The 23,833-nt window shown below is 37.6% G+C and overlaps 4 protein-coding genes across 6 annotated transcripts; 2 read left to right on the top strand and 2 right to left on the bottom strand.

Annotated features, from left to right (window-relative positions):
- Nucleotides 138-2,882, bottom strand: LOC18780692 (putative germin-like protein 2-1). The gene is made up of 2 exons (XM_007213085.2): nucleotides 2,768-2,882; nucleotides 138-2,628 (listed from the first exon to the last, which is right to left on the bottom strand). Exons 1-2 carry the CDS (start codon nucleotides 2,880-2,882, stop codon nucleotides 2,090-2,092), a joined length of 654 nt encoding a protein of 217 aa, XP_007213147.2. The 3' UTR covers nucleotides 138-2,089.
- LOC18779897 (putative germin-like protein 2-3) lies at nucleotides 5,674-6,461 on the bottom strand. The gene is made up of 2 exons (XM_007213072.1): nucleotides 6,347-6,461; nucleotides 5,674-6,212 (listed from the first exon to the last, which is right to left on the bottom strand). Exons 1-2 carry the CDS (start codon nucleotides 6,459-6,461, stop codon nucleotides 5,674-5,676), a joined length of 654 nt encoding a protein of 217 aa, XP_007213134.1.
- Nucleotides 10,088-13,988, top strand: LOC18779884 (dihydroceramide fatty acyl 2-hydroxylase FAH1). Of its 2 annotated transcripts, none has more exons than XM_007211876.2 (7): nucleotides 10,088-10,434; nucleotides 11,597-11,663; nucleotides 12,172-12,264; nucleotides 12,377-12,573; nucleotides 12,775-12,880; nucleotides 13,259-13,405; nucleotides 13,601-13,980. In XM_007211876.2, exons 2-7 carry the CDS (start codon nucleotides 11,613-11,615, stop codon nucleotides 13,718-13,720), a joined length of 714 nt encoding a protein of 237 aa, XP_007211938.1. In that variant the 5' UTR covers nucleotides 10,088-10,434; nucleotides 11,597-11,612; the 3' UTR covers nucleotides 13,721-13,980. The 2 variants fall into 2 exon arrangements, with proteins under 2 accessions (XP_007211938.1, XP_007211939.1); XM_007211877.2 differs by having other exon boundaries at nucleotides 10,113-10,434; nucleotides 11,594-11,663; nucleotides 13,601-13,988.
- Nucleotides 15,525-23,321, top strand: LOC18778717. Of its 2 annotated transcripts, none has more exons than XM_020561381.1 (9): nucleotides 15,525-16,182; nucleotides 16,288-16,343; nucleotides 16,449-16,521; nucleotides 16,991-18,216; nucleotides 19,017-20,410; nucleotides 20,654-20,781; nucleotides 20,888-21,723; nucleotides 22,359-22,471; nucleotides 22,691-23,321. In XM_020561381.1, exons 2-9 carry the CDS (start codon nucleotides 16,290-16,292, stop codon nucleotides 23,010-23,012), a joined length of 4,146 nt encoding a protein of 1,381 aa, XP_020416970.1. In that variant the 5' UTR covers nucleotides 15,525-16,182; nucleotides 16,288-16,289; the 3' UTR covers nucleotides 23,013-23,321. The 2 variants fall into 2 exon arrangements, with proteins under 2 accessions (XP_020416970.1, XP_020416971.1); XM_020561382.1 differs by having other exon boundaries at nucleotides 15,525-16,181; nucleotides 16,279-16,343.

Genomic DNA, 23,833 nt, shown 5'->3' on the forward strand with positions numbered 1-23,833 from the left:
AATCATCCTCATTTTTTCTTATTTTCTGAAGTCTAAATTGAAACTTTTAATTAGGATTGGGGTTGAAATCTTTTAGAAGAAGATTGGAAAAGTTGAATGCAATTAAGTAGTGTTAGTGTGAGAAAAAGAAATGATGATGCTAGAAGACGACCGCGTTCATAGTTGATCACCTGTTCAAAAACAATCACGGGATTCACACAATCATTATCTTCTATTGAACAGGAATGTTGACAATGGATTTACCTATCAAAACTCATCACTGAGTGCTTTTAATAATGTATCGACCTTTTATTCTAATTTCTGCAGTTCCATTTGGAAATTCTTCTTTGTGCTTTATGTCAAGGCAATTGTAATCTAATTGATTAAAAGAAAACAATAAAATAACAGGGACCCAGTATCTGGAAGCTTCTCAAAAACCTTGGATCTATTCTCCACCTTCTTTCATTTGGTACCATTTGCTGTGGTCTTTCATTCCATTCTTTAGATATTGATTTAGCTGCTCACTTTCCATGTTGTCATCAATTCCTTTCTTTTGATAACACTACATTGGTGACTGATTTCTGCATTTCTTTGATGATTCTTGTTTCTGCAATTCTCAGTTTATTGAGCTGCCTTTCCGCAGAAGTTGATAACAGGGCATGAGCTTAATGAGTTTGAGTACCTGACCTCTTTACTTTGTTTTGCCACCTACTTCTCAATCAGATTAATCTCTGTGTCTTTTCTAAGGAAGATAAGCATGCTCTTATGAACTCCATTTCCTGATATGAGAACCCTGCTCTGCACAGAAGATCAACTAGACAGCATGGGGTAACTTCCCACCATCTCATTAAACAATTTGCAGCTTCTATTGACTTCACTTTGCTTTCTCTGAACTCCCACGCTTCAGGTACTTGTAGAGCACTACACACACACGAACACATTCACCTAGAAGTTGTTGATATCACCAACTGAGCTATGAAGCTAACGCTAACGCTATCAGTGGTGTTGTGCATCCAGTCATTGCACACGCAAACACAGACAATGTTGTAGATGATATATTGAGGAGATTGTCCATCGTCCAGGTTTAACTTCCTAGCAGAGGATGCAAGCATGCGGGGTAGAGTAACGGGGTTAAAAAATCTGCTCTCATCATATCTGTTACATGCATTCTTAATATCCAAGAAAATCTCGAAACCTTGTTTAAAGACCTTGTCTTAGTGAATGCATGAACCATTGAATTCCATGAAACAATGCCTTTCAAATCATAAGCAAGTTATGAAAACCAGTTATAGCCACTAAATTCTGACCCTTGGTAGACATTGTTGAGTTTAAAAACATTCAAGTGTGTGTATACACACACAAACACATATATCTATCTCTTATGTGCTGTTTTTTGGTCCTAAAATCTCGCTTCTTAGGTTGTTAGAAATGCAGGCAGGTCTAGGGCACAAAGGTTCTTGCCTTAATCAGGAAGTAAAGGGAAACACAATAATGAAAACATTTATAGAGTTCTATTCATGGATTCCATAACGCAAATGTGCTTATTTCATGATTTGGTATGTGGGTTGTAAGTGAAATATATAAAAGAACAATTTATTTATTATTTGTTATTCAAGGGAGGGAAGAAAACTCTGGCCATGAGTCTGTGAGTAAGTAACAACTTCTTGTTAGCCTATGAATTTGCTGGTTTGTAGTTGGATTACTGCTCTTTTCAAATACAAGGCTAACAAATTTTTCTGTGCAAACGTCTTGAACCACACGGATTGCCAGGTCTATTGCGTTGTCTTCGTTGGAAAACTGGCAGAAAATTTCAACGAAAACCCAATATTCAGGATTTTTTTTTTAAACTTTATTTTTTTTAATGTCCAGGTAGTTTTTTTTTCCTTAAAATAAAAATTAATGAAAAATTGCTTCTCGGAAAATGTTTCCACTTAGGGGCATTCAGATATGTTTCAAGATTGATATCAAAGAATTTCATAAAACCATTCGATTTCATGGAGATTTTAATACACACTTCTACTTCTACAAATCCAGCTCACAAGATGCAAATTCACAAGAATAAACAGAGGGATAATATGAAATATGAGAAACTATTTTCCAGGGAAAACATCTAAAACTTTGCCTGAAGACTGCTAATTACGGACTTGTCCACCTGGAAAGACTTGGCCAAAACATCATCTGGAATGGAAGGATTGGCTCCAAAAACAGCATTAGCAATGGTGTTGACTCCAGGGTTTTGGCTGCTTAATGAAGAGAGTGATATGGCATTTCCATTGCCGACATTCTGCTGGAAGTGAATTAGCCCAACTGGGAACACAAACACATCACCCTTGTAAAGGACCTTTGAGATGAGCTTGTTGTCAGGGTTTGAGGTCACAAAGCCAACATAGAGGCTGCCTTCTAGGACGGTCAAAATCTCGGTGGCACGGGGATGAGTGTGGGGAGGGATAACGCCCCAGGGTGCATAGTCGATGCGAGCCAGAGAGATGCCAAGTGTGTTGAGTCCTGGAATTTGAACCACATTGACAGGGGTGACTTTCCCACCAACAGGGTTTGAGGTGTTGCCTGGGATGTGAAGTCCACTGAAGAAGAAATGCTCAGCCTGTGCTAGCTTGGAGTCCAAGCAAGGTAGCCCATTCACTCTTGTTGCTGTGATGCACAAGTTCAATTGACAACACAAACACATAAAATTAAAGTCATTGTAAAATAAAGTAGGAAGAAGAAGAAGGATACTTATTTTTCAAAATGCAAATTAAAGCATACATAAACCGGTAATTTCGATCCAAACCTGAGCTAGTAGTGTCAGCAACGCAGAAATCTTGTAAAGGACTAGGCTCAAAAGCAATGACCAGAGCACATGTCACGGCTAGCAAAGTAGTCAATAGCAACATTTGGTTTGCCATCTTAATTTTTCACCTTCTTCTGTGGGATGGGATTTTAAGTGAAGTTCTTGGAAATGAGAAACGGAAAGGATTGAGAGAGAGGGAGAGAGATGTGAAGCAATTGAAGTACAAACTTGGTTACTTATAGAGAAGGTAGTAGTAATTTGGTTCTGATTCTGAATGAAGAACAAAGATATAATAGACAAAGCTATGCCGGCCCTGCATTATAGACACTGGATAAGTCTCCTGAACGTACACTTAAGCTAGGAATTGTTCCTTCATTAATTTTCTATTCCTTGTGATTTGAGTAATACTCATTCAGATTCTGCATATGTTAAACATATCCAGACAAACTATCCTGCTAAATTAACCGGGTCCAATTTAATTTTGTAATAATAATATAAACTTTCAAACTTAATAACAAACCATGAAAAGTAAGATTCAGAAGCAGCGTACAGAATTCTGAAACCATATAATAATAAGGCATCTATTTTTGTTTGTTTGCACATGCCCTGCTCCGGCAAAAGCTGATATATGGTGAGATTATAAGTTATATTGCCCTGTGTCTCTGTCCACTTGCAGATTCTGGCCAGCTTCTCCTCAAGACTAAGTCACAGTGTGAAAAGGATGAACGTAAAATAATGAAATTTATCTTCATCTCTATGAATGCCTGCTCCTTTCAAAGCCAAATCTAAACCATGAATTATTATTTTTCATATGGTGCAGTGGCTACGGGCTACAGAAAAAACGATGATCAAATTCTTTTGAAACAAAAGGTTCAAAGGTCCTCTGATTCCTCATCGATAGATGTATGAACTATGTGATGTATGCATAGCCATTATTTAGTGTGTTTTCTCTATCTGGAATCTGGATTAGGAAATTACCCTTTTTATGTTTTTCTCCACTTTGCTGTATCCATTGGTCCTGTGGCAAATCTTAAATTTGATGATTGATTTTTATTTGACAATGAAGTGCTACAAATTGAGACTGAGAGCACATGCATGCTTACCATGATACCATCTCAATTCCCAAATAAGAACAAAATGAAAGAGCTCAAAATGAGATTACAATTGCTGTTCCAATCGAACATTTGAGGAATGAGAATAGAGCTTAATAATTTATCACATGGAAAAGTAGAGAAGAAAAGTGAAACCATCTCCTCATACCATAGTGGGCAAAATCCAAGTAATTCGCTCCCTGTACCGCAGTCGAAGCTTTGACCAGCAATGTTCCCATTTCCGGAGTAGATTAGCACAAATGTATACCCATGATCAATGATGTATATGGAATCTGGACGAAACTCTGGAAAGTGTAAAGTAGAGGACATGGATTCATACGAACTAAGAACAAAGCATCAGTTCCTATACTCTCAATCTCAACACATTTCCTGATATGAGAACCCTGCTCTGCAGTACAGCCTCTATTAAGCATGGGGTAACTTCCCACCATCTCATTAAGTAATTGCCAGCCTCTATTAACTTCACTTTCATTCCCCAAACTCCCACACTTCACGTACTTGTAGATTAGTGCTCTTCCCAGCAATATATCTTGTCCCACTGCACTGCTGTAGATTGTAGATAATACACAAGCACACATACGCGCACACACACAACAAACTATTCGCCTAGAAGTTGTTGCTATCACGAACTGAGGCTATGAAGTTAACGATAACGCTATCAGTTGTGTTCAGAGGTGCTCTGCATCCAGGAATTGCACCGGTGAAACTCATATACAAAAACAGACAATGCTGCAGATGATATACTGAGGAGATGTTCCATCTTGTATGTTTAACTTCCTAGCATGCTGGTTAGAGTAACAGAGTTATAGCATATGCTCTCATCATATCTGTTATATGCATTCTTAAGCTCCAAGAAATTCTCCAGACATTGTTTAAAGACCATGTCTTAGTGAATGCATGAACCATTAAATTCCATAAAACAATGCCTTCATATCATAAGTTATGAAAACCAGTTGCAGCCACTAATTTCTGACTCTTGATAGACATTGTTGAGTTTAAAAACATTCAAGTGTATCTGTTTATATACACACATATTCATCTCTTATTTCTTGTTTTTTGGTCCTGAAATCTCACTTCTTGGGTTGTTAGAAATGCAGGTAGGTCCTGCTAAGAAACAAATGCAGGGCGCAGAGATTCTTGCCTTCATCAGAAAGTAAAGTGATTCCCATAACGCAAATGTGCTTGTTTCATGCTTTGGTTAGTGGGTTGTAAGTGAAATATTATTAAAGAACAATTTATTTATTATTTGTTATTCAAGGGAGTGGAAAAAACTCTGGCCATGAGTGTGAGTAAGTAACAACTTATTGTTAGCCTAAGAATTTGCTGATCTTATTGTCTAAAATTGGAAGATGAAATGCTAGGTTTATAGTTGGATTGAAGAAATTATAGCTGGAGTATGTATACAAGGCTAACAAAATTTTCCTTTTCCCCTGCGTCTTGTATCACACGGATTGCCGGGTCTATGTTGCGTTGGCTTCGTTGGAAAACTGTGGCAGAAAATTTCAACCAAAACCCAATTTTAAGGTGTTTTTTCTTTTACTTGATTTTTCAAAAAATATCCAGGTAGATATTTTTCTTTTAAAAAGTCATGAACAAGTGCTTCTTAGACATATTTTCACTAAGGGGAATTCAGATATGAATTGATATCAAAGAATTTCATACAAAATAATTCAATTTCATGGAGACTTAATACACACTTCTGCTTCTACAAATCCAGCTCACAAGATGCAAATTCACAACAATAAACAGAGGGATAATATGAAAATATGAGAAACTATTTTCCAGGGAAAACATCTAAAACTTTGCCTGAAGACTGCTAATTACGGACTTGTCCACCTGGAAAGACTTGGCCAAAACATCACCTGGAATGGAAGGATTGGCTCCAAAAACAGCATTAGCAATGGTGTTGACTCCAGGGTTTTGGCTGCTCAATGAAGAGAGGGATATGGCATTTCCATTGCCAACATTCTGCTGGAAGTGAACTAGCCCAACTGGGAACACAAACACATCACCCTTGTAAAGGACCTTTGAGATGAGCTTGTTGTCAGGGTTTGAGGTCACAAAGCCAACATAGAGGCTGCCTTCTAGGACGGTCAAAATCTCGGTGGCACGGGGATGAGTGTGGGGAGGGATAACGCCCCAGGGTGCATAGTCGATGCGAGCCAGAGAGATGCCGAGTGTGTTGAGTCCTGGAATTTGAACCACATTGACTGGGGTGACTTTTCCTCCAACAGGGTTTGAGGTGTTGCCTGGGATGTGAAGTCCACTGAAGAAGAAATGCTCAGCCTGTACTAGCTTGGAGTCCAAGCAAGGTAGCCCATTCACTCTTGTTGCTGTGATGCACAAGTTCAATTGACAACACAAGCACATAAAGTTAAAGTCATTGTACGATCAAGTAGGAAGAAGAAGAAACATACATATTTTTCAAAATGCAAATTATACATAAACCAGTAATTTCGATATGAACCTGAGCTAGTAGTGTCAGCAACGCAGAAATCTTGCAAAGGACTAGGCTCAAAAGCAATGACCAGAGCACACGTCATGGCTAGCAAAGTAGTCAATAGCAACATTTGGTTTGCCATCTTAATTTTTCACCTTCTTCTATGGGATGGGAAATGGAAAGGATTGAGAGAGAGGGAGAGAGGTGTGAAGCAACTGAAGTAGAAGCTTGGTTATTTATAGAGAAGATGGTTATGGTTCTGATTCTGAATGAAGAACAAATATATAATAGAAAAAGCTATGCCGGCCCGGCATAATAGACACTGGATAAGTCTCTTGAACGTACACTTCAGCTAAAAATTGTTCAAAGAATTGTTCCTTCATTGATTTTCTATTCCTTGTGATTTGAGTGAATACTCATTCTGCATATGTTAAACATATCAAGACAAAGTATCCTGCTAAATTAACCGGTCCGATTTAATTTTGTAACAATAAAATAAACTTTCAAAATCAATAACAAAACCATATCAATAAAAGTAGGATTCAGAAGCAGCTTACAGAAATTCTGAAACCATATAATAATAACTAATAATTAAAAAGGCACAGTGTGAATCCTGCTCCGGCAGAGGCCGATGATATATGGTGAGATTATAAGTTATATTGCCTTATGTGTCTGTCCACTTGCAGATTCTGGCCAGCTTCTTCCCAGGACTAAGTCACAGTGTGAAAAGGATGATCGTAAAGGAATCAAATTTATCTTCATCTCTATGAATGCCTACTCCTTTCGAAGGCAAATTCAAACCATGAATTATTTATTTCATATGGTGCAGTGACTAGAGGCTATAAAGAAAACGATGATCAAATTCTTTTGGAATGAGAAGTTCAAAGGTCCACCAATTCCTCATGGATATATGGACTATATGCTGTCTGCATTATGGTACTTTTACATAGTGTGTTTTCTGTCTGCATTATGGATTTTAAAGATAATAAAAAAGCCCTAAAATTTATGGTTAAATGTGAAGGTAAGGCTGCAAAGGTGATCAATATAAATGAGGAACAAGGTATTTTGTTAGAAATCTGACCTAATAAGATTTCTGTGTTATCAGCATGACCGGCCGTCTATTGGGATACAAAATTATTAAACAAAACTCAATTTTTTTTAAAATTAAAACCAATTCTTCTTATTTTCCAGATTTAAAATTAGTGATTCAATTATTATATTGTGTTCTACAATTGAAAGATTGGACAAGCCATACCAAACTTCTACAGTTCTATATATGCTGCAAATCAAAGGTGAAACTTTTACTGCATGGATTTTGCTTTGCCAGCTTGAATTCAATGGACCATATACATAGAACTCATGCAGAAATAAGAGACCGAGATTAAACTGAGGTATTGTATTGTGAAGAAGATGAAGAAAATCTATTTTATATAATTTATGCTAATCGAAAACGACATTTTCTGGCACTCTATGAAGGAAACCTAAACAGTGCCCTTGTCTCACTTACAAAAATATAAATGTCCTAACTATTTTGCAACTCATCCACAATTGATTTCTGTGGCCTGCCAAAATTTTTACATATCCTTGTGCTCTTGGAAGCCATTGTAGTAAACTTTGATATAGCACCAGAGTTTTCCGCATTGAAGAACTTTCTCAATGAGCCAGATTTTTCATCAGATTGTCAAAGACTCAAAGCTAATGTTGGTGGTGAACATGGCATATGGTTACCAAATTTTCCATTTTCATATATTCTTGCCATTTTCATTTCTGTTTAATTAGGAACGAAAACGAAGAAGATCAAGAGGAAGATAAAGAAGATGTGGGAAACCAACATGTAGATGAGATAAGCCTGAAATTAAGAGTGAAAAAAGTTGTGAAAGAAAGCAGCAGAAAGCTTCCTATTTATATGTAGTTGATATATAGAAGCAAATGATGCAATGCAACTTACATTCCAAACTAGATCTTTGATTTTGCCGTCCAAAGTTCAATTCTCTCCAGCCAATTGTCTCAACTGTAAAGCACACATATAAGACAAGCAGTCGCCGGCTTGGCATAACCAAATTTTTTATTTTTTTATTTTTTGAATGCTATTGTGAAAGGAATATGAGAAGCTTTAAATGGTGTCCAAAAACGATTTCCTTTTCCATTTGACACCCTTAATCTTATATGAAATCTATAAGTTTTGTCCTCCCATATGTGTTGTTCACGTGATCCTCTTATACAAGAAATTAACGGATGTTCTTGAATTAGAACAATTTCCAAACTACAAACACCAAATCCCATGCAATTGAAAATACATGATTAAAGTTGAACTTTGTGAAAACTACAGGGACGATACACGTACTTTGACCAAAAAGAAATGTCAAACCCTCCTAGATTAGAAAAAAAGAAAGAAATACAAAAGAAAGTATAAAAAATATTTAAATGAACACAAGTAACAAGGATAACAACTCCAAATTAATTTTCTTTCAAGAATACTATTTAATTTCATATGAACATCTCCATGTTGATGCAGGGAGCTCCTCAGGCATATGGTATGGGTGGTGGAATCAAATTTGATGGGTGGCAGTGGCAACTGCTAAAAGTGAATTTGATTTGGATACCAACTATGTTACCTTTGTTTTCTCTTTATATCATAGGTAGTAAGATACGGAACGAAACAAATACAAATAAAATGTACGTGTATTATTTGACAAAATTCTAAAGGTAACAACTTTCGAAGACGGTTTTATTATATTTTTCGATCCTCTCTTCTTCTCCCTTCTGCCAATCTATCATCTATTTGACAGGATTATCTGCATTTCTATGCCCTGATAAACACTTATGTTTTTGATTGACAGACTTGAACCATCACTTCAGCATTCAAAGTAAGGGATTTGGGGTCACATCCTCCTTATGGGACACTGTTTTTGGAACACTTCCTTCCACCAAGTAAAAACTGCCGATCCAGAACATGGCTCACATAATAGTCACATGGATTTCCTTGCTACGTACCTTAATTTAAGCCTTTTATTGGCTGTATCACATCACATTGATTTTCTTGCAACTATTTTAATAACTAGCAATCAAGCCTTGCTGGCTAGTTGTATCTTTTGTTTCTCATTTTGTTTCCCTTAACTTTCTTGAAACATATATGGTTTACGGTATCTGTTATAATATGAATGAACGATAATATGATATAAATTTTAGATATATATGTCTTAATATGACAATTACATAGAAATGATCTGTGTAGACAGAGTCTCTTAATTTTATGAGATTAATACAATTAAAAGTCTCTCAATTTTATTCTTTTAATTTAAATACAGATTCTATTAATTGGTAGAAGGGTACCACATTTCCCAACCATTTTTTGATTTCTTTTATGGAAAACAATACAATTTATAGAATTTTAATTGTTTTTTTTTTCTGTGTGTGTTCAAAATGATGTTGAGAAAAAAGAATCTGTCACAGTTGGGTGAGGAGGAGAGAAAAATGGTTTGCCAAAACTTGATAAAACTGCTGGCGCTGACTGGCACTTGAGGAACGCAAACAAAAATATCACTGATAAAAAAAAAAAAAAAAAATCTGATGTGCCCAAAAGGCCCAACCAAATCTCCATAATTAACAAAGTTGACCAAATGGGACCCGCATATCGTTTGACCCAACAGTCTTCTCAGATCCATTGACAAAAACAAACTCACACCTAACCATTACCCTCTGAGCTTCTACATGCCAGGTTAGCCCAACTGCCGGGCCCAAGCTGTAATTCTAATTCTAATTCAAATTCTTAAAGAAAAAAATAAAGAACTTGAAAAGTTCCAGACTGGCCACCGTTAGAGACTTGGAATCCAACGTGAGGATCGCTGGCTTGATTCTTTGATGCCCATACAAAACCGACGGCCCAGATCGTCCCGTCTCTTAAATCTTTACCAGTTCGACTTGATTTTTCCACAAACACGGAGAGAGAAAAAGAGACTCAAATTCCCTCTGCCACTGCACCACTTGACCCTAAACGCTGAAACTTGTTCTAGTGGTGGTGCTGGTGGTTCGTGGCGAACGAAAGAGTGAGAGGAACTAGGGTATTCGTATTCTGTTGTTCTCTTCCATTGGATCCGACCCGCGTTTCTTAAGAGGTTATCTATTGGCTCTCTTTTCTGATTTCAGTGGTTTTTGTGCAATTTGTAGATCTGGGTTTGTTGTTTTTTCGTGTTTTTCTTTGGAAGATTGTGGCTTTTCGGGTTTGATTTGTGGGTTTTGGAAGTGAGTCTGGTACGCGCATTGTGGGGTTTTTTTTATTCAACAGTGCGGCTTTTGATTTCATGTTGCTAATGCTAAATTATGGGGTTGAGGGGAAGAAGCATGAGTTTTGAGACTTAAGCATCAGTCTTGAGACTCTGTTCTATGGGAATTTTTAGAGAGAGATTATCTGGGCGTTTTTCAGCCCTTGTACTTGTTTTGATTCATTGAAAAAAAGAACAAGAAAAAATTGGATCTTTATGAATTAATTAGTTTCATTTGAGGCATTTTAGGGGAAATTTTCTTTCTGAATTATGTTATGAATAACGTGGCTCGATTTGAAACTGGAAGGACGCTTTTTTCTCAAGAATTTTCAAATTTTTTTTTTCCCTCATTGATGCATGTTAAAATTGATTTGTTGAAAAATGTGAGTCTTAGAAACGAGTCTTAAGCTTAAAAGTATAACTATCACGTGTCATGGTCATTTAATGTGTTGAATTCACTACTGAAATCCAATTTTGCTTGTGGTGCTGGTAACTGCTTCACCTTAATAATTTTCACTTTTGATAATTTCGAAAGAAATACTTGTGGCCTTTAGACAGGTACTAGTTTTCAATCAGGGTCGGTTATTTGAGAAAGGTGTAAGAAAACTTTATTCTAAATTGTCCTTGTCAGTCCATAAGACTAAGCCAGAGGCCATACGCCTAGATCCATCAACATTGAGTTTACAGTAGCCAGTGCTAGGAGGTTCCCAAACAAAGAAAACTTGAACTTTAGGTCAATTACTGACATTATTTTTAGATACTAAGTTATCACATGTTACAAAGTTCTTCTTTGTAATTTCTGAATCCTTATCTCAACTGTGTCCTTAGATCCTTTTGGTTCTTATCCCCAATAGATCTGCATCAGAAAATTTTACAGAATGATTGAGAAGAAGTTGGAGTGGGTTAATATTATAAGAGTCATTCTCTGTAATCCTTGACATTTTCCAAATTCCAGATGTAAAATAAAAGTTGTTCCTTACCTAATCTGTCTTTTATGTGCATGTTTCTCCAGCAGTGTTGTACGTGAGAAGATGGTTGTGCAGGACTTCAAAGTTGATTTGAATAAAGCCCTCGTATTCCAGGTAAGGTTACATTGTCAAATGTTTCATTTTATTTTATCTATCCTTTCATGGGAGTTGATTATATGCATTGGGTCACTGCATTTGATGGACTTAAATGACTACATTGTCACATATATATTTCACGTTTGATCTCGGGGCTCATAGATTTTGACAGCACCATCTTTCTAGGTTTCTGCAATAGCAGATTGTGTAAAGAAGAATAAGTAAAAAGACATTTGTTAAACAATAGCCCAGTTTATAGAAAAACTTTCTTAACTGTCCTGAAGAATTTCAATAACTTTGTTTCACTCTAAAGTACTTGTTTGGCACTTCCTTACCACTTTAATTGGCTCCTCATTTTCCTTTTTTCGTAGTTCAGAACAAGCATTGCATTTTAGTTTTAGAATTACTTTTTCCACTTTCATTAATCTTTGAGCAGAGTGCTATACCTCTACCTGCTCAATTTATTGTATTTGATGTGTTGTAATTAGTTTTACTGTAAATTTTACCCTTTGACAATTTTTCACAGGTTGGCCATCTTGGAGAAGCATACCAGGAGTGGGTTCACCAGCCGATTGTTTGCAAGGAAGGCCCTCGATTTTTTGAAAATGAATTTTGGGAGGTACTTCCTGCTCCTTTTGTTCATACTACGAATGTTGTTGCGCATGCATCTAGATTTTTTTTCTTGAGAATTTGGAGCTCCAGTTCTGACTCATTTGTACTACTTGAAATAGTTCTTGACCCGCACAGTGTGGTGGGCAGTTCCTGTCATATGGCTGCCAGTCGTGTTCTATTCTATCTCCATGTCCGTACGGATGGGCCATGGATTTCCTGAAATAGCTCTGATGGTTTTCGCTGGCATTTTCGTGTGGACATTGCTTGAATACACGTTGCACCGCTTTCTTTTCCACATTGAAACAAAGAGCTACTGGTGTGTTTCTTGTATCTCTGTCTCTGTCTCTCTCTCTCTCTCTCTCTCTCTCTCTCTCTCTCTCTCTGTCTCTCTCTCTCTGTCTCTCTATGTATCTATCTTTATCATATCTCTCCCTTTCCGTGTTTATGTATTTGTTCACTTATACGCATATTTGGAAATCTTCGAGACTAATGCGCTAGTTTTGTTGAGATTGTTCAGGGGGAACACTGCACATTATCTTCTTCATGGCTGCCACCATAAGCACCCAATGGATGGCCTGCGACTTGTTTTCCCTCCTGCTGCGACAGCTGTTTTATGTGTTCCAGTATGTCTTTTCTTTCATAACACTTATTGTCTTGCCACGTGGTCACTATGTTTTTCTTAAGAATACACTGGTGGCTATGGTTACTGATTTTGAGCCATCAAATTCATTATTTTTCTAATGGAAAACACAATTACACGTCGTACAGCCATGATACATTGCCTTGAATTTGATTAGATAGGATAGCTCAGTTACTGTTCTCAGTATTAAGATTACTTTACTGTGATCGGGAGGTTTACTTGGACATTATTATTATTACTATGATTTAAATTTGTCTAGGTATTAATCTTTGTTGTGTGATTGTAGAATTGTCCTTTCCAGTCATTTTTGTAAGAAAACAAAATCATTACCAGTTGTAACTCTTTGGTCAATTGTTGCCAGTTCTGGAACTTGGTGAAGCTGATTTCCGTTCCTTCTGTCACTCCTGCTTTGTTTGGAGGTGGTTTATTGGGTTATGTGATGTATGATTGTACCCATTACTATCTCCATCATGGTCAGCCATCAAGTGACGTACCCCGAAACCTGAAGGTAAATATCAGTACAGGTTCCATGCTTGCAGGATATTTTACCTATTGGACCCAAAACTACGTTTTCTTTGTAGTCCAGATCAGGAACTATAAATCTTGTAAAGTAGAGCATCAGAAAGAACAGCAGAAAAATTTATGTTTTACGGGAATTGGTGAATGCCAACAAGAATGAGCTGATGTTTGCTTGTTTTTGCAGAAATACCACTTGAATCATCACTTCAGGATCCAAGATAAAGGCTTTGGAATAACTTCAAGTATATGGGACAGGGTGTTTGGAACACTTCCTCAATCAAAAGCAGCCAAAAAGGACAGATAATTTTGCAAGGGTTAGCTGGTGGCATTGGTTAGGAAAAGCAAGTGAAAGGGAATTCAACATTAATATTCTTTATTTTTGCTGTCTCCTAAATTTGTTGTACGCATAAATTATTTATGCTTGTGGGTGGTATGTCATGGATGAAGGTGTCAATTTTTTGTGGTGCTGTAATGTATAAATTAACAACGTTGACTGTCCTTGGATTCGTTGGTTGTTTATGGGAGCAGACTTCTCCTAGTTGTCTATATTGCCTTAGCCTTTAAGTTTTCTTGCATCATGTCAATTCCCTAGTATGAATCTTGTTGACTTGTTTTTTTTTTATAGCGTCGAGAATGTTAATGTTATTAGTCCCCACGTTATAATATTAGGGCATGTTTGGTAGGCTGGATTAGCCTGGACAGTGTTAAATAACACTTTAAAACCCACGTTTGGTAAATGAGGGACTAAGATTAATGGGATTATATAGTCCACAAATCAAAAAAACACCGGACTCGCTCGTCCAATTCAGTGAAGATGAAATGCAGTTCGCAAAATAGTGAGCGTGTTATTTTGAAAGCGCCAGTCCGACCCACACAGCGACCTCCACGAGCTACTCTTGGTTGATGAGTATCTCCTCATTCATGTCGGGCAATATGGCAGTGACCAGCTCTTCGAACTCGACGATGTCATTTCTGTTAGCGACGAGGACGTGGAGCTAGTCGCCGGTGCGCTTGAAGCCCAGCGATCGGAGCAGGGCGACGAGCTCGAGCTAGGTGAGGCTGTCGTCGGAGTCCATGTTGAATCCGTATTCAACTTTTAGTTATAATTCTGAAAACATCTTTTTGATGTTTTCATTTTAAGAGAATGGATTCAACAAACAGAGCACCGCCATCCAGTCAAACCCAGAGCTTCACCACCTGTACCAAATCGAAAATCAAATGCCACCATCAACAATATACATACCAAATTGAACCACCACCATCAAACCCAACCAATCTGCCTATCAAACCCAACAATATACATACCAAATTGCAGAGAGATGAGATGGGTTTTGGAGAGAGAGAACGAGAGAGGTGGGGGAGAGAGGGATATTTTGCAAAGAGAATCGAGGTTCGGAGGAAGGAGGAGTGGGTGCTGCGGCATGAAGAGAGTGAAAAAGAGGGAAGTAAGAAGAAAAGAGACAGGAGAAGAGGAAGAAAGAAACGGGCCTGGGATAGGGAAGAAGAAAAGGGGAAGAAGAAAGAACAGGACGACAAAAAGAAAAAATAAAGGAGATTAAAAAAAAAAATCTGAATTTTTTATTCGTTAAATTATACATTTTTTTAAAATAAATTGTTTATAAAATTTTAGCCTTTAAAAAGTATCATAATTTAAATATTTTTTAAGTCAAAATTCCCAATTAAATTTAAATATTACAAGAATTATTTTCTAGTCCGACACAGCACCAAACATAGGTCTTCATTATTTTTACAATCCAGCTTCTTAATCCGACACAACACCAAACGTAGGTCAGTACTTAATCCAACTTAAGCCAATCCGAGCTAATCCAAGACAGTCCCAGGACTTAATCCAGTCCATGACAGTCCGCCGTGCCAAACGACCCCTTAGTAGACCACATGATACTAAATAAATAAATGTGTTATAACATGAATGGTTCGGTAAACACACATGGTCATGTGACGGTCACACTCAAAAGCTTATTTCATAAGAGGGCATCCTTGACTGGGTTTGTTCTTATGTTGTAAACATGTTTATATTTATTCTAACATAACCGTAATATGCATATGCCAAATCATTCTATCCAAAAAAACCAAAGTCTTGCAAAGGAATGGTTAAAAGAAGTTATCCATGCACTTTGAGTTACTGTGTTTGAATGAATCCTCCTTCCTCAAATACGGAAAAGTTAGAACGAGGAGTTTAGAGTGAGGAGTTTATTTGAGGGATTTAATCTCATCATCAACAAATGTAAGGAAATCAATGAACTTAAACATTTCAAATGGTTTGATGGGGGAATTGAACCCCTCAAATAAGCTTCTCACTCTAAAATCCTCATTGTAGAAGCTACCCCCTCAAAAATCTTCTGTGTTATAAAAAAAAGAAAAAAAAAAGATGTATCAGACTGGGCCTAGATGAGAATTTAATTTCAGCCCATATTGAATTGGTTAGCTGTTCTGGTATGAAATCCATTCCGATCTAACTTGGGTCGAGAACAAAATGAAGTCTGATCCAAAAAATCCAAAAAAAACCCAAATCTGGGGGGTTTAAGGATCCGATTGGAAATCGGGTCTTCCGACCCAAATCATTAGGGTTCTTCTCGCGGCCAGTTCTCAGTTGTCAGTTGTAATATTAACATAGGCGGTTGGGTTCTCTTCTTCTTCGATTCGCGCTCTCTTTGGGTTTAGCTATTAATCAGAATTTTGGGGCTTTAGGGTTTGCTGCTTGTTAATGGACTTCTTCAGCGCCTTCGTCCCACGGCAATAAATCTGGTACTACTCTTCTCTCTCTCTCTCTCTCTCACTCCCCGTGTTACTAAGGAACACGTAACTTTTTCCCTCTCATTTAAAAATTTTGTTTACTTTTCCGACTGGTAGCAATGGCAGCAGACGTGCCAGTGAATCTCGAGGTGGTCAATTCATGTTGTGCTGCGGTAAGGGTTTCGAATTTTGATTTTCGTTTTCCTGTGAATTTATTTGAATATGTGCAAGTGGTATTCGATCTCAATGTTCACCTAGTTTTTTGATTTTTTATGCAGTGGAAAAAGAAGTACTCGAAGATTGAAAAGGGACGAATTGCTCTGCGGGAAGCTGTGGACCTCCTTACGGAAGGTAATTTTTGAAGTATCTTTCAGACATTAAAAATTCAGTATTATTGGGTAAGCTGTTGAAATGATAATCATTGCTTCACCCGATTCACTTGGATTGTGGATTAGATAACAAGACTCATGACTGAAGCTCCTTCTCGAGTGGTTGTAAATTGAGTACCTTTTTGTTTTCTGAGTACAATGTTTTTTGTTTTCTGAGTACCTTTAGGGTTATTATTAGTTTACCTATAAGACTTATGTGTTTCATGTTAAACATGAATGAGATGCAAAACAAGGCCACCCAAATCCGTTGTCATGCAGTAGCATGCTTACAAATGGAAAGGCCAAGATGGCCAAGAGTAAAGTAAAATTTTCATGAAATGCTTCACTGAAGCTCTCGAGTTGATATGTTATTGTAGGTTAGTGCATATTTGTTTTTTCTCTGTGGGAGTGTCTTATAACTTCTCTAAGTGACAAATCTCGTTTTCTTGCAGCATGCGAGAAAGAGCAAACTCGAGCAGATATTGAGAAAAAGGAGAAAGAGAAAGAATCTTCCATTAGGATGTCTTTGGAGAATGAAATTTCTGGGTTGAAATCTAAGATTTATTCTCTAAAGCAGGGAGGAAATGCAGATGCTCAAGATAGAAATGAAGTAAACCTTCTTAAAGCTCAAGTTTCTGACTGCGAAAAGGAAATTAATCGTCTCAAAGACCTAATTGAGAGAGAGAAGAAAAGGGCAGAGTCAGAAAGTAAGAATGCAGAAGTGGAGAAGAAAAAGGCTTGCGAAGCACGTAAAGCTGCTAAAGCTGAAAAAAGTAAGGCTGATGAAGAAAGGAAGCGCGCCAATACTGAAAAAGAGAAGGCTGATAATTATGGGCTTCAGTTGGAGGTATTGAAGAAAGAAGTGCATAAAGCAAGTTCTAATTTGGCCTCTGAAACATTGAAGCTTGTTGAGGCAAACAAAAAGCTTGAAGCAGAAAAACAGAAGGTGGTCAAGGAGAGAGAATGTGCAAATTCAGCGGTGGCGAAAGCAGAGGAGCAAAATAAGTTTGCAGAAGTGAATAGGAAGAAGAGTATAGAAGAAAAAAGTCGTGCCGATTGTTTGTCGCTGGAATTGGTAGAGAGTAGGAAAAGGATTGATGAGTTACAGAAAGAGATAAATGAAATTAGGTGTTCAAGAGAATTGCACGAGGCTCCTGGCAGCCAACCTGATAATAATAGAAAGGTAATGGAGCTTCCAAATTTTGAGGAAGCGTATAAAAGGTATGAAACTGAAAAACAGAAGGCAATCAAGGAGAAAAAAAGGGCAGAGTCTGAGATGGTGAAAGCTGAAAAGCAGAAAAAGCGTGTGGAAGTGAATTGGAAGAAGGCTATGGGAGAAAAATCTCGTGCTGATCATCTGTTTACACAGTTAGACGAAGCTAAGAAGATGATTGAGGAGTTATCCTCTAGAAAATTGATTGAGGCATCTGCTGTTGAACTTGGAAAAGATATGGGTGCTGAAAGTGCGAAAGTGAAAGATTTGAAGAAACAACTTAAGTTTGAGAAAATGAAAAAGAAGCATGCCAAAGAAGTAGTCAAGCTGGAAAGAAGTCGTAACAGCATCCTGCAACAAGAACTAGGTCGCTTGAAGTTCGAGTTCGATCAATTTTCACAGCGCCTGGGTATGCTAAATACAGCTTTCTCGCATAGTGCGGAAGGTATAGATGACCCAGAAAAGGTTCGTTTTCCGCAGTCTAATCTTTATAGCTACCATGCTTCAATTTGATTTTGTAGTTAATAACTCAGTATTGTTAGTTCTCAAGATGTTGGTGAGGAATCTATACTTGAAACATAGCATACATGTTTTAGAGTTTGCTACAGCTACTGTTGATTTATTTTCTTTTTTCAGGCGTGGTTGATGACAAATGAACCTTATTCATCTGATGGCTTTTAGTGTTGTAACCTGGTGGGTAGAGCATAAGCTTGCTCATTGTTGTACTTTAATGCTTGGAAAGTAGTACCAGAATCACACAAATAAGGTTTAGACTTAAAAATAGTTGCCTTTGGTAACTGTACCGTCTTGCCCTGCAACATTTCTTCTACCTCCAACCAGAAGTAGAAAATATAGGAAAGAAAACCCTCAGCTTCTCTATTATTTTCTTTTACGTCTGTTATGTTTAGATTGAACAACTTTTAAGATAAAGGGAAAAGCATCACAATTTTACTCTCCCACCTATTATACCAGTCTAGTTATAGTTTTGTATCAATGAGTTGCATATTTCCTTGACATGTGACTTGAGGCTTTGTTTTCGGTCCAAGACTTGTGCCTGTTAGTTTTTCAAAACTTCAGTTTGGCTTCCAACTGCATAGGTTTTTATTGAACATTTATGCTGATGTCTTGTCTTTAACAGTCTCAATCTTGTCTCTCTTGGATATTTTTCATTATTTACCCCAATACCCCAATACCCCAATGTGATCAGTATTTTCACAAGATTGTATTCTATCACGCTTACTAAAATGGACTTGTGCAATTTGCAGATGTACATTGAAAGTGGATTTAAACGTCTGAAGCCGAACTGCCCAGTTTTGGACGCATCTCAACGCACTGCACCATTTCTTCCTTTATCTGGAGGAAACTGCATTGATTCTATTTCAGGTATTGATTCTATATTGGAGTCTCCAGTCAGAGGCTCTAACAGAAAAATGTTACAGAGTTATCCAATAAATTCCAGTACAGCATCTTTTTCTGATAGACAGTTGGTGGGCTCACAGGATAAGGGTGCCTTTTCTCTTACTGCGTCAGAAAAATTGGTTGAAGAGAATGTTCAACCAACAATATCCAACTTGTCTGCTGAGGTTACCAAAATAAATTGCTATGAAAATGTTGCCGTGGTGGCTGAAAATAGTGTCAGAAGTCCTGTCAGAACTGATGGGGTTGGAAGAGTTAATGAGCAGAGTAGGAAGAGAAAGAGGATACTTCATGCAGTTGAATCAATTGAAAATCTATATTTTGAGGGTAAGAAGTTGCACCTGCGGGTAGAGGAGAACCTTTCTGTTTTGCACTGTTTGTTGAACAAGCAAATTGAAAAACCTTTTGAAGAAGGGAGGTATCTGCTTCCTGGTCTTCAGGGTGATTCATATGCAAAGCATGGAAGGGATTATGAGAAGGGGAAGGAAAGTACTGAAGAGAAACTAATAATGCAGAATTATGCCGATGGTAATGAGCAAAAGAAGGCCAATAAATTTGAAAATGAAGTCTGTGGATGTGCAAGCGTCTGCAGACAAGTTTCAAAAAAGGCCAATGAGCTGGTATGGATCCCTCAAGCAAGCGGAGATGGCACAGGTGATTTTGAAACCATGTCAAGTTTTTATGAAGTAACTGATGGGAACTACTTGAAACTGTTAGACTTGGACGATGCTGCTGATGAGGAATTGTATAGGATGGCAATGGAAATGCCACTGTCTCCTACACTTCCCGAGATTGAAGTTCTTGGTGTTGAAAGATCCAATGTGGAGATAAATTCAAATAACTTGTATTTTGATGATTCTGAAAATTTCAATAATTCAGTAGGGCATAAGAATGGAGACACCGTTGATTCTTTTACCATAATAGGAAAGACTGGGAATGGTAATTCTATTGCAATGAGAACAGATTGTGGTGTCCAGGACTCTGGTGCTGAAGTGATGTCTAATGCTCCTAATTCAAGAATTGAGGAGGCTATGCTCCCATTTGGAAGTGAACTTGGGTATGCGGGTGACGATATCCATACGTGTTATGTTGTGTTTTCTAATATTGAAGACAGCAGCAGCATTTCTAAGATATGTTCTGCTTCCAGAACTTGTATTACACAGTGCTCTTTGGCCACTCATACAGATTGGATGGTTCGAGAAATTCTGCTTGCTCTCAAGACTGAAGAAAATCTTTTTCCCAAGTAAGTAATTCATGGTAATCGAGGATGGTACATTTTTTGTATATTTGGATTGTTGGTCTTTCCCTCTCTCTCCCTCTCTCTCCTTTTCTCCTCCTCCTAAGCAAGTTGTTCCGTCCTTGTCATTGATCTTACTCTTTTTTTTATTCTTGAACTTGCGAAGTTAGTTTAGATGAAAGAGGTCTAGTACTTAGTAAAATAGTGGACTTCTGGGCTAATAGATTGTTTTTTGGTGGTCTTGTTTAGGGAAAAGGTATGTGTTTTCTTCTCAGCGTTGCTGCTTAACTTCTCCACTGCTGCTTTGAGTAAATTTGGGAGCTTGAAGTGGACGTCCAACCTCTGTTTGGATGCTTTTGGCCGACACATGGGCTCAGGTCTGTATTTGTTGCTACATCATGTTATGTTATAATCTAGAATGTCATTATTGGTTTCCTCTTTGATTTTGTTCATTAAACTTATGGTTTCTTTCCTTTTTTTCAGTGATGTCTGATGGGGATGGAAGAAGCATATTTGCAGAACTTGGTTGTTTGGATGAATCACTTAGTCTCATTGAGGATTTCTTAATAAATGGAAGAGTTCTGGTGTGTAAGGATGCACCTTCCGAGGCCCGGGTAGAGTGTCACTCTATGGTGAACATCCTATGTGATGGCTTTCATATATCCTCTCGACCAGCATCAGCAGATGAGTTGGTGGCAGGGAGCATTGTATTAGCATCAATATGTGCAGCGTTTGACCATATTGGTTTTATAAGTGAAATGTCGTACAGCATTTTGCAGATTAGTAGATCTAATCATTCATTAGTTCTGACTATTCTGCATGCTTTTGCTTATATTGGGGGAGAGAAGTTTTTTAACTTTTGCAATTTCAATTTAGTTACTGTCATGAGATCTATAGTTACATATCTCGAGAGAGTAAGCATATCAGATTCTTCTGGCTCTTGTATTCCATCTGCAAGCAATTCTGGAACAGTGTTCTGTACATGTGTGAAATGCCCATTTTCTGAGGATGCAGTTTCTGTAGATACTGCTACATCATTTCTTTTAGAAAGGCTCCAAATTGGTGCTTTGTCAGGAGCTACATATCAAGATGCGATGGAATCAGGCAGTTCGAATTCAAATTCCTGTATCCTGTTCAACAAGTATAAAGCTGAACAAATTGCAAATCCTGATAATTGTGGACTTGGTGTGCACGGTGATTTGTCCTGTTGTTTAAATAAGTTTGCAGTGCCTAGTATTCAATCAGACTCTTCTACCAATTTCACTCTCTGCGATCTCAGTGATCTCCTATCCTTGGTGGAGTTGGTTGCAATCAACATGGTTAGTGTTTATACCTTCTGGAGTTTATCATGGATATTATTTCCTTAATTTCCTACTCTCTTGTGTACGACTTAGAGCTTGATCACTCATAGCTGCTCTAGTTGTTACCCTTGTTACACCCTTTTGAGTTCATTGTTGATACTTGAGACTGTTTCCTTAATATCCTACACTGTTGTACTAATGACTTAGAGATTAATCACATGTAGCTGCATTACTTTTTGGATTTATTTGTTCTATGCCAAAAAAAAAAAGGAGGGTATTATCATCCTCTCAAATGTCTTTGTTTGTCTTGTGCTGATCATTAGCTATATTACCATATGCATTGGCGTAGTATTAGAGTGATACAAGTAGATGGAACAAAATCTGTTGTTAATGCTTATGATATGTTTGTATGTTGCAAAGTTTCAAATTTTCTCTGAAATGATCGAATGTGTACAAGTTATTGACTGTTTTGGTTGAAGTTCATTCCAAACATAGCATTTCTTATAATATTTCAAAGTTGACTTAAAATATGTTAGCAGTTTAGACATTTCCCATTTTGTTATTGTCTTTTCATCTGGAGAAAAGTATTGGTTCAGATGGTTCTTAGATACTAATACTTGGACTTTTCTGCTTGTTTCCCTCTTTAAATGCAGAGCTGGGAATGGACAAGTGCCAAGATTGTTCCTCGGCTGTTGAAAGTGTTGGAATCATGCATGACTGAGAATGTGATTGCTGGAATTGTTGTTCTCCTTGGCCAGCTTGGGAGGTATGTTCTCGACTAATTTGCCTTGCATCATATCATTAAATTGTATGTTTTTGATTTGTTACTAATCAACTGTTATTTATACCATGGGAAGATGTTAATTCTATAATTTTGGAACGAAGCTCCTTTACATCATTCATCCAATCCAGTCTTATATATTAGGCCAAATATCGTACCAGTGCCACTACTTTTAAGTTCTAATTTAACACTATGTATTTTCAGGCTTGGAGTTGATGCCCTTGGATATGAAGATAAAGGCTTGGAAATCTTGAGGTGTCAATTGTCTGCATTTTTATGCCGGGACTCTGCAATTAGTGTCGGTCTGCCCACTCAAATTGCCACCGTTACGGCATTGCTGGGTCTTGTGCCTTCTGATTTCGAAACAATTATTCAGGGAAATGTGGAGCCTGCAGCCATTGCAAGTCAGTCTGATCCAGCTCAGTCTATAAGGAAGTGGTTTTCTTTGCTGCCAAAGAAGCAACAGGACTTGTCATTTGGCTTTCTACAAACAGCTGGTATATTTGAAACAACTGGGCGTGTTTAAACTGCAACGGTACTCCGACGTGTAGTGGAAATGTTGACGCAATTTTTGTATGGATCATCCCAAGATTTTCTTTTTCTTTTTGGGGGGTTGAAATTAATTCAGAGCAGGAGATTTTGGTCAATTCCACCATTTGAATAGGGTGCTAGCTTGAAGAAATTGAGGATTTCTGTCTGAGACGGCCGACGGGAATGCATTTTTGTTATTTTCACCGAAGAGCTTGTAAATTTCTGAGCCAGCTTTTGCGATAATTTGTAAATTTTGTTATGAAATCATTTCTTCAGGTCAGTAAATTGTTGCGTTTTGACCCTTCTTGCAGAGATTTTGCACCAAATATTGTTTTATTCTCTGTTGTGTTGAACGAAGGAGTAAACAGTGAGTCCAGCGAGGTTTATTCTTCAATTTATAATGATGGCTGACATTTGGTTAAGCAGAAACGAAAGTAGGCCATTTCACCAAAAATGAAGGCAATTGAAGATTAAACCAGCAAAAACACCACAAAACCTATAAAACAACAATTAACTTTTCTGTTTTCGTGTCCAAAAGAACAGGAACAAGAAAGAAAAAAAGGAACAAAATCTCTTTGTTTGGGTTTTGTTTCACTGGGAATTGAATGGAACAAAGTGTGCATCACACCACCCAACGGTGACCACTTGTAGTCTCTCACTCAAGCGGTCTGGGGCACTTCTTCCACAACCCTCTGCGTGTCTCTCTCTGTCTTGCTATTTATGTTGACACGTTGACACAACAAAATAACACTCTCTCTCTCTCTCTCTCTCTCTGTGTACAATAAGTACACAAAACATAAGCAAGTGCGTTTTGAG

Source organism: Prunus persica, chromosome G4 (assembly GCF_000346465.2).
Source record: "Prunus persica cultivar Lovell chromosome G4, Prunus_persica_NCBIv2, whole genome shotgun sequence".
Classification (NCBI taxonomy): Eukaryota; Viridiplantae; Streptophyta; class Magnoliopsida; order Rosales; family Rosaceae; genus Prunus; species Prunus persica.

Excerpts from the sequence above, each read along its gene's own strand:
- LOC18780692 (XM_007213085.2), bottom strand. The coding sequence starts at position 2,882 with ATGGCAAACCAAATGTTGCTATTGACTACTTTGCTAGCCGTGACATGT. Across the intron at positions 2,629-2,767 it reads TGCTGACACTACTAGCTCAG|CAACAAGAGTGAATGGGCTA; the intron begins GTTTGGATCGAA and ends TGTGCATCACAG.
- LOC18779884 (XM_007211876.2), top strand. The coding sequence starts at position 11,613 with ATGGTTGTGCAGGACTTCAAAGTTGATTTGAATAAAGCCCTCGTATTC. Across the intron at positions 12,881-13,258 it reads CAGCTGTTTTATGTGTTCCA|TTCTGGAACTTGGTGAAGCT; the intron begins GTATGTCTTTTC and ends AATTGTTGCCAG. Across the intron at positions 13,406-13,600 it reads ACGTACCCCGAAACCTGAAG|AAATACCACTTGAATCATCA; the intron begins GTAAATATCAGT and ends TTGTTTTTGCAG.
- LOC18779897 (XM_007213072.1), bottom strand. The coding sequence starts at position 6,461 with ATGGCAAACCAAATGTTGCTATTGACTACTTTGCTAGCCATGACGTGT. Across the intron at positions 6,213-6,346 it reads TGCTGACACTACTAGCTCAG|CAACAAGAGTGAATGGGCTA; the intron begins GTTCATATCGAA and ends TGTGCATCACAG.
- LOC18778717 (XM_020561381.1), top strand. The coding sequence starts at position 16,290 with ATGGCAGCAGACGTGCCAGTGAATCTCGAGGTGGTCAATTCATGTTGT. Across the intron at positions 16,344-16,448 it reads TCAATTCATGTTGTGCTGCG|TGGAAAAAGAAGTACTCGAA; the intron begins GTAAGGGTTTCG and ends TTTTTTATGCAG. Across the intron at positions 22,472-22,690 it reads CTCCTTGGCCAGCTTGGGAG|GCTTGGAGTTGATGCCCTTG; the intron begins GTATGTTCTCGA and ends ATGTATTTTCAG.